This window comes from Haemorhous mexicanus, chromosome 1, assembly GCF_027477595.1.
Source record: "Haemorhous mexicanus isolate bHaeMex1 chromosome 1, bHaeMex1.pri, whole genome shotgun sequence".
NCBI lineage: Eukaryota > Metazoa > Chordata > Aves > Passeriformes > Fringillidae > Haemorhous > Haemorhous mexicanus.
The window spans coordinates 133595250-133605271 of record NC_082341.1 but is presented as its reverse complement, the minus strand read 5'-3'; the positions used below and the strand labels follow the sequence as shown (position 1 = coordinate 133605271).

At 42.7% G+C, this 10022-nt stretch overlaps 1 protein-coding gene across 2 annotated transcripts in view; it reads left to right on the top strand.

Annotated features, from left to right (window-relative positions):
* The first annotated feature begins 3862 nt into the window (after positions 1-3862).
* RUNX1T1 (RUNX1 partner transcriptional co-repressor 1) overlaps positions 3863-10022 on the top strand; it is a 115261-nt gene continuing 109101 nt past the window's right edge. For both annotated transcript variants that reach the window (XM_059863520.1, XM_059863509.1), the window contains exon 1: positions 3863-4409. In XM_059863520.1, the coding sequence (XP_059719503.1) occupies positions 4382-4409 (28 nt within the window). In that variant the 5' untranslated portion in view covers positions 3863-4381. The remainder of the gene's footprint in view (positions 4410-10022) is intronic.

Sequence of the window (10022 nt, the reverse complement as noted above, 5' to 3'; positions counted from 1 at the left end):
AAATGTATATCAATGGAGTTTATAACCTCCTGAAATCAGATAGCCCGTCTTTCTTTTTTTTTAATTTGGAAAGAACTTAATACATTTTCCTTACTTCCAAAGGGTAAACAATAGTGTGCACAGAAAGAAAGGCAGGTAATATGTCAGCTCTTGCAGCATGTACATCACCTAGTGGACATGCTTTGCATACTAAAGGGTGGGGATCTATCCTGCTAATGCATATTTTCTGCTCACGTTATCAAGTGTTAATCCTGGTGCATGTTTTCCACACACGTGGAGCTGCAAAGCGCACCCAGCAACTTGTGGCTCACCTGTCCCAGCCCTTGCCAAGCCCCGGAGAGGGGGCAGCATTTCTGCAACAGCACTTCTTTATGTCTTTGCTACTTTTCCCTGCAGGGGTCAAAGCAGGATTTAGCCTGCATTCCCAACTAAACCGAAAACGATTTTCTGAAGAAAATGTATGCAACATTGGTGTAATCCTGGAGCAGATTCCATCCCGCTGCAATCCTCTGCACTGCACAATCTACAAAATGTGTGCAAACAGACTGAGGAGAAAATGAAGCGTGGTTCACATGAATATGTAAAATATACTTGCAAATTAGAGGGAAAATTGGAAAGATATGGTTAAGGCAAAGGTTTGTGAGTTAAAGCTGTCAATGATCCAGCTCAGCATTCTATCTGACTGTTTAGGTTTACACGAATATTTACTGCGTCACTCCATCCAAATGAGAGCTTCTCAAGGGAATGCTGTGGTGGCTACCTACAGCCCAGATCCGGATGCCAAGGCCTAATTCAGCTTCAGCAGAAGCAAACAGCGAGATCTTTGTGCACTTCACAGATTGTGAAAGCAAGCTTTTTGGAAGTGGAAGACACATTTATAGAGAAACATCCATGAAAAAACAAGGATGGACCTGAAGTCTGCAGTTTGACTGGGAAGTGTTTGAGGAGCATGAGCTCTGGATGGGAACATGTGACAATATGTAACACTCAGAGCTGCAAGGCAGTGACAATTAAGAGGGACATACTTGTCTCTATTTTTAAACAGCAATGAGGTGAGTTGATATTTAAGTTCTCTTCCAAGAATTTCAGTGCAGATGACTGCCCATAGTATAATTATTCACAGTAAAGACTGAGCCATGCTGCAGCTCTGAACATTTGATCGGTCTCTGTACAATCAAAATATAGTCAGATTTGGACAGCCTAGCAGGATATTTCTGACTTCCATGTGCAACTATACTTTAACCAGCCTTTCTCTCACACAATGTCACACAGTGATACACAGTGTAAATCCTTCATATGTCAAATCAGACATGGTATCTACAGTCTGCAGAAAAAATCTGCAGGGTGTAAAGTTACCAAGTATTTGTGAGGTCTACTGTGAGGCTGCATTTTTTTTTTTTCCTTCCTGAAACATGAATTCATCTTCCAAAAACGTGTTTATTTTTCTTTTTTCACACAAAAACCACAGCTACTTTCTCTGGGAAACAAATAGAGAAAAGAAAAAGGTATGGATAAGAGAAGCTTGCTTTAAGCCAGGCTTCAATCATCAGCTTTGCAATATACCGATAAGACCCAATGGTTACAATCTTTTGTTATTTAGAAATCATGTCAATTCTCCCAGCATGTCTAGTCACCATGAAGTAGTTGGCATTTAACGCTCTCTACTACACTCCATTCTCTGAGAAGGTTTTGTCCTTACTGGGAACAGTCATATAAGATGAGCCAGGGCTGGGAGTTTAATAGGTAATTTCTGTATTTTTCTTATTATGAAATGGAACCACAAAAGTCTATAAACTTCATGGATATTAAATTGCTAATAGTTCAGATTAGATTTTCCAGAGTTTCTAAATCTAAGCTGATGCTCATCCACTAATTTGAACAGTATTGCCTAGAAAGTTGATTGATCTTCTGGAGTGAATGTGCACACTAAAGAGGAAGCATTGTAGGGGTCTTTCAAAAGCTGTAAACTGAGAATTAGGAGTCAGTGTTCAGTCTGTGACACTCAGCAAAACATGGTCTGAGACCACTGGCAAACCTCTTTATTTTTCACCTTACACATAGGACAATTGGAATGAAAGTATCACGCCACAAAGATTTTCAAACTGAAGTTTCTAAATCTGCAGAAGACAAAAGAAGCCTTGTAAAATTTGCTATATTTAGGTTATTTTTAAATATTTGAAGATACTTTTTAAAAGATTCTCCCATAATTTTGGCTTTGAAATAGACCTCTGTAAAACAGATTGTTTTTAAATTAGAAATCAATGCCAGACTTGTGGCTGCTCACCATCTTTGTTAATTGAAATCACAGTAGACCAAAACATGTCCTGATTTATGATCTGTAGAGCTGAATTTACTCCAACATAAATTCGACCATGTATGACAAGATACTGACCAGTTCATTAAAGTCCTGAAATGTTTGTGGAAAAGGTAGCTTTATCCAGATAATAAAATATATTTAAAACATATTTTCAAAATCAACCAAAATTTCAAAGCCAGCAACAGTGGCAAATACTGTTATAAATATGGAGATAAATATACATAAAATGCTTCTTCCCCCTTTTGGAAATGTGTATGCCTTTATAATGAACATAGAGAATGCTACTTTGCATTCAATAGGTCTATTTATGTGTTTAAAATTAAGTATTTGTAAATTTGCAAGATCAGGCCTATAGTGTATGTGTGCGTGCGTGCGTGTGTGTACGTGTATGTACAGGAATAAAGAAGGCAGCTTGATTAGAAGTTCTATTCCATGCTCACTCTTTTACTTAACATCTGACATTGGAAAAAATGAAGCTAAATATTAGAGCATTTCTGACAGTTCCAATCCATTATCTGTAATCTGAAAAAAAAAACTTGCACTTTTTTACTCCGAAGCAAATGTAAGTTTTTTTTCTTTTTCTTTTTTTTTCTTTTTTTGTGGAGACGCCTTCTTTACATAGTGACAACATGATAGCAGAGATACCAGTTTGCCGTAGATTGTGTGACTGACAATAATATTCTCTGCAACACGTAGAAGGGAATAACTGATGAATCGGAAAATATATGGATGCCTACCGAAATGATTATGTAATGAAACACGAAGTCAAACGGTGGCATGCTTCTATTAATTGTAGATGATAGTAATTAATTTTCACTGCAGTTGTGATCATGTCGCTGCCTTCAGAAGAATCCAGAATTCTCTTCCAGGAAAGTGTGAAATTGCATCTGGGTTCCTCAAGCCATGAAAGACTATAAATTTCTTTTAAAATAAGAGAGGGAGGCCTTCCTCGATACTGTACTTTAGAAAGAGGAAAAAACAAAGGGAAAAAGAAAATGATAATTGTTTTCTCTAAGGCTATTATCTAATGCAAAAGCAAACAGTCTGACTGGAAATCAGCTAACAGAAGGGGATTAGAGAGTAGATCTGAGAGTGGCTTGATTTCTAGCACTGCTGTCTCTTCACACAGTGATGAGACACAGGCAGAGCAGCCAGGAGCTCTCCAGATGGCTAGAGAAAGTGTTTGTCTTGGGTTACTGCAGGGCAGTCTGGACTCTTAAAGCCGGGGAGGCATCATTAGGGAGCAAGTTAGATGTCCACCCAGTAAAAGCGAGCGAAAGAAAGAAAGAGTAGGCAGGCTGCCCGAGAGGGACCACGCTCGCCTATTGTTAACATATACTTGACCCCCACTAACCTCTTCACGACACAGATGTCTCCTACCTCTATCACCTCCCACTGCTTTAAGCCCTCCCCCCCTGCACCTGGGTAGCGGGGCCGGCCCGGCTGCCGGCAGTATGCTGCCTGCCTCGCGCGCTGCCTGCTAGCGGGAGCCGGGCGCAGCGGAGCGGCGGCGGCGCAGCCTCGGGCGGGCGGCGGGCTCGGCTCCGCACCGCACGGCACGGCACGGCACCGCACCGCACCGCACCGCACCCCCGGCTCGGCTTGGGTTCGCCGCGGGCTCAGCTATGTGTCGGCTGCTCGGGGACAGGCAGAGACCCCGCCACTGACAGCGGCCGCTCCCTGCGCTCCACATCACGTTTGTCTGAGGCGGCGGAAGCAGCAGCAAGGAGAAGGACCTGGGCATTAACTATCTCGACTTGGAGACTTTGCTTTATTTTTGGTTCTTGTCCTTTCCCGTGGAACCAGTAGTCTCTCTCGAGCTGATCCTCCTTTAAAAAAAAAAAAAAAAAAAGAGCGAGAGAGGGTGGTGGGGGGGGAAGAGCAGCTGGAGTTTCTCCTCAGCTCGTTTTGACTTTTGTGGACGTGGATCATCTGGACTGGGAAGGGAAGCCGCGCGGCGCTGCTCTCCCCTTTCCCACCCCCTCGCCCCTCCAGCAGCCTGGGCTGCCGTCTCTCCCCCGAGCAGGACGGGAACTTTTATTTGCAGCTCGCAGCCCGTGGCGAATGGTGGGCATCTCCGGTCCTCTGCAGTGTGAGTACGGGCGCGGGCAGGGCTGGGCAGGGCGCGTCGGGGTGGGGGAGCCCGAGCCCCTTTTCTTTCCCCTTCTCCTCTCCCGCAGTGCTCCCCGGGCTCTGAGGGGCTCCCGTGGCTGTAACTAACCCATGCGGACCGGGGCTGCTGCTGTGCCCGGGCCAGGTTAGCGCTGCATGCAGCCTTACATGCTCTGTCCCCGGCTTACGAACTAGCACCCCGGATACTGCTTGAGAGCTCAGAAACAAATAACCCACTTTTGCCAGAAAATAACCCTACCAGGCATATATTATAACAAAGCCTCAGATTTCTGTCTGGATTTAGGACTTGCCTTTTTCCTTCCTGTCTTCCCTCTCTCCAGGCTCCAGCTCTGGCCAGTGTGAGTTGGAGTGGCTGGAATATTTCTGAAGGGATTGTTTTGTTTCGCTTGTTGTTTCTCTGCAATCATAGGTTTGTGCAGCACTGAGAACATCTTTTCGGACTATTTTGAAAGAAATATTTTAGGCGGTGCACGTCTCCTCTAGCTGTACCGCGGTCTTGCAAATAGCCTGTTCCCTAAAACGACAGGATAACCTTAGGGATTGCATTTCCAAAACTGCCATACAATGTAACTGTGTCATCTCGCCTGGCTGTGATGAAGGGTTCGATTCCATAAATTTGCAACAGACCATTGATAAGGGAGATTGGAAGGATGAAAACCACATTCCCGGCCATTTAGAAAAGCCTTTGACTTTTGCAGAGTTCGAGTCCTTTTGTTAGTGCCAAAGTTGAGAAATTTGGTTTAGTTCAGGGAAGGATTTGCCACCCTAGCAGGAGAACTCGTGACTCCGTTTCACAGTTAATTTATAGCGAGCTAGATGTCGTTCTTCTACTCTGCTCCCCTACATGTTAGAGAGAAACCGAAAGTAACTAATCGGACGCAGCTCTTCAATCGTTCATGCTCCAACCAAGAGCTAAAATGTTGCTTCCTTCAGTTCACTGATAAGTTTAAAGGCGAGAGGGCGAGGGTATAGGGAGTCGAAGCAGCCTCCCCCTTCTGCCCCCCAGTTTCCAGCCGGAGCCGGGCGCGGCGGGACCGCCCTGCCCGACCGCAGCCGGAGGCTCTCTGGCATCGCCGCTCTGGGAAACAGACGCTTCGAAGCCGTTCGGGTTTCTCTGGGAGAACAGCTCTCCATCTTCCGATCCACAGCAGGCTCTGTCCGCCACCCCCTCCTACCTCTGCCGTGCCCTAAATCACGGCACGCAGAGGATCCGTCTCTCGCAGCCGCCCGGCCGTGACGCCCGGGAGCCGGCAGCTCCCGCCCCGCAGATAGCTCCGGGAGCGGCCTGCGATCTGCTGAGTCCGCGGCAGCAAGTCTGACCGAAAGAGCTGCCTAAGTTTTCCACTGACAATCGCAGCCCGGCGGGAAGCGCCTGCCTTCGCTTGGCAGTGCGGCCCCAAGGTGCGCTGTGCACGGCTGCGCGCCCGCCTGCGCGGGCAATGCTGAACGCAGTGAGGGCACAGCACGGCGCGGCAAGGGCTGGGCAAGAATGGGTATTTGCTTCTTAAAATCAGCCTGCGGGAGCTGCCGGCTGTCTCTGCGAAAGCAGCAAGTGCCAAACGCTTGGCTACTGGCGTAGCCCTGGCTAACTAGAAGAATGTCTTGTGAGTCTTGGTATGTACAGCCAAGCGTTTGCTCCAGCAAGTACTCCTGTGCTTAATGTAACGCTGACCCCTTTAACTTTTAACATCGCTTCTCCTAATTAATCTGTTCAGGCCCCAGACTTAAATGGCTGTCCACAGCTGCTGCAAATTGATTTATCCCCTGATGGTGGTCCGAGTTGCTGACCAAAGCAGGATTTTTTTCCCCTCCCCATTTTTGGTCTACTAATCTGTTTTGACTTATTTCCTACTTACAGTAATGCTTGCATGCTTTTTGAAGGACTTAGAAAATATCTTCCATTGACATGTAACTAGAAACATAATTATTGTATTTGTAAACACAATATGTTAGGGCTAAGGGTGAGTATTATTTATTTAACTACACCCTTGAAGCCTTACATTTCCGTCTCAATTTCTGCATCCTGACAGATGCAATGGAAAGTTTAAATAAGCAACTTTGTTAACTGCAGTTTGAGGCAAGATGTGAAAGACGTTTTTAGAATTGAATTCTATTGTCCAGGTTTTCTGTTCAGCTTTTCTGTTAACGGCTTAGTGAATCTGGATAGCCGAGAGGATTGAAACTGGTTTCTAATGGTTGTTAAAGCTGATGCTTGACCTTTCCATGGGAAGTCTGAAAACCTCATTCAGTTTATTCTGGGCTGATTTCCTTAGGAAATTCAATATGATCCGGGAATTTCCTTCAGCTCGGCTGAATGGTAAAAAAGTTACTCCATCTTGTTTATGCATTCTGGTTTTAGCACTAGGTGTTTCTGTGGCTCCCCTTCAATAGGAAGATAATAGGAAAAGACATGAGTATGGCTCATTCATAACTGTACAGTCTGTGAAAATATGAAGTTGGCAAAGGCTTTGTTAGGTGTGAGATTCACTGCAGATTTGCTGTAATTGTTTTCAATTAGGAACTTACAATAACTATGTTTGATAATTGATAACTTTCTTATGGTCACTTTCACCATATCTGAACCTTCAGTATAATTGCTACTATTTTCAATTAATGAGTCTTTTCCTTCGCTGTCATGGGAAGCTCAATCGTGCATTAGTGCAAGAGAACACCAAACTCCACCAAAAATCCAACAGACTCTTGAATGCGTTTGTGCCTCTGGCAAGCTGGAGCCAGGTGAGGGGTACAAGAGATGATAGCAGGACTTCTTTCTGTCCTGTGCTTGCAGAAGGTTTGAGCGGCTGGGTTCTTGAGCCATAAGCATGCTGTAGGGAGACAAGAACCATTCTGTTTGTAATGGAATGCAGACAGCAGTGTTAGGTCACTGCTTCCTGGCAACTGCTGCACAAGTTGTTTTTCTTCAAAGGCTTCGAGCTTTTAAATAGTTTCCAAAATCTTTTTAAGTAAAACACTGCCTTCTACCATTTTTGACCACCTTAACGTTAACTTGTTTCATGCCTAAATAATGGGCCAGTAAGACATCACACAGTATCTCTCATCTGTGTATGCTTAACACTATGTATGCCTGTGTGCACATGCAGTTTTATACTGGGAGTATTGTTTTTGGAATAATGGAGGAGAAAAATAGCTCCACCTGGAGTGCTGGTCAGTGGATAGTCAGTTCAGGACATTCTTCCCTGTCAAATCCTGTTTCTCACTTCTCTGAAACGAACTTCAGACGACAGGCGTTGAATGTGAAGCTCGCCTCACTGAGGTACTGTGCAGACTGCAAACTCCTCATTGCCAGACGCTTTGGGTGAAATAGGCATCTGCAGTGTTTGCATTGGGGGTGATGGGAGAAAGGGCTTGCAATTGTCATTTTCAACCTTCAAATCCACTTGCCACAGTCCATTACTGTTAAATCTTTAGCTAATTGAATAAGGATATCAGTATGTTGCTATTGCAGGAGCTTCAGACTTTTTAGACTGGGGTGTAGAGGAGAAGGTCTTGTTCTTTGTTCTGTAGAAACTTAAGTTGTCATGCAGAGATCAAGAAGACTTAATAGCTGAAATAAAACATGAATTTGGTGTTCTGAAGGGGCCATTTCTCATGGCTTGGCTATAGAAATGTGAAAAGATAATTGTTTTAATCTGAATACATTAAAAAACCTTGATCCATGTAGTTAGTAGCAGCCAGCTCTTTTTCATACAGCCTTTAAAACAACCTATAAAATTTAAAAAGTTGAAACTACCACTGACTTTAGTATACGTAATGAGAGTGTAAATCTTTGAAACATTGGCTTCCAGGTTACATTGTCATGATGTTTCACATCAGAAATCTAAAACAGTTGGTTCAAAAACTGAACTTTTAAGGCAATGGATCTTGGTTTTCCACATAGATGTTCCTTTTTAAAGACCTGCTTTTAAAATGCAGTTATCTTACTCTTTCTATAAAATTTATTAGTTTAATATATGGTATTCTATATGTACACAAATACACCAGGAAGTAGCAGACTGTGGTTTTGTGGATAAAGAGAAATGAACAGCAGACATAAAATCAAAGTCTGTTCTATCCTGTTCTTTAAAAGCTTTCTTTTCATTTCCTCCCCTCCAAATTTTCATCTGAAAGACACTGACTTCCATCTTCATTTTTTTTCTGCCATTGATATGAAAGTTTCCAAATAACGTTTAGACAACAGTGGACATTTTATTAAAGTAAACATTAGTTCAGTATAATGGAGGTAATTGTAAGTGATAAGAGCCGAGCAGGTTATCTGTGTGTTGTTTAAACAGAAGGAGCTATTTTGCACCATTTCCAGTAGCCATCTGTAGAGGAGAAGGGTTTGCACCTGTCTGTCCACACTAATTATAGATTAGGTCCAAAGAAATGAAATTCGAGTAGCCTTTCTCTTAATGAAATCCATGGTGATTTTATTGTAAATGTGTTTTGTGTACAGACGGTGATGGTTTGTCTGTGAGTAAAATAAATTGCTGTATGGCTGTTATGTACTTGTAGTTGTAAAGCAGGATACTGCTGCATTAACAAAGGTCCTGAATAAAAATGCACTGCTCCATTTAAGTCCTAGGCTTCAGTGATGTCTCTAGCTAGGCTTAATCAAAAAGGTTCACTGTAGGCACAGTTATTTAGGGGTGTGTTTCAGGGTAGACTTTTCAGTTATCATCACTTTCATGTCAATGTACTGGCATGTAGGTGGTCCTTTCCCTGAAATATGAGGCAGAAATGGTTTCATGTTAAATATGTACACACATACATGCGGAGTGTGTCAGAAATAGTTTCCTCTGGTTTAACCTACATTATTAAAAAAAAGTGGAAAGAGTGAGAAATGCATTCTGAAGTAAAAGGTCACATGAATTTCTACCACATCTGTTTATAGTAATTATGAACATAATTAACATAAGAATTACAAGTGAGGTAATGACAAGCTGAGCTATGAGATATTATGCCATAATAGTCATATGTTGGAATTCTCACATTATAGCACACTAGAATTCACATATTCAATGCAAGAAAGAAAATGTTAGATTTTTATCTATTTTAATGCTTCAAAACTTATCTGCCTGGGGCAGATGGACTTTCCGCTTTAGAGGAAGGTAACCCATTATTACATGAGAGTCAGCTGAAATTAAGATTTCTAGCCTGCAGCTTGGACTTTGAGACAGCTGTGCTTATGGAACGCCACTTCTGTTACACATTTGTATTCTGATTGTATTTATTTTATTAATACACGTTGTTTTATTCTTAAATGTGTTTTCATAGCAAACTGCTTACATTAGGAAGGATCCTGGATTCGGGTTTTTTTTTTAGAATTTTGTGATTTGAGTAATAAAAGTATGGTCAATATAGACATAAGATGCACATGGTGGCCCTGCAAGATGAGAATCTGGCAGATCCTAAATTAGTTCCTAAATCATGGCATGATATGTATGTATTTCGAGGAAAAGCTCTGTAACAGAAATACCAAAAAAGCACAGTCTCTAATTTGTGTGTAATAGTTTGAAATAACATATGCAGAAAGAAATCTGTATTACCTTGCAGGTTGAATTAATGAATA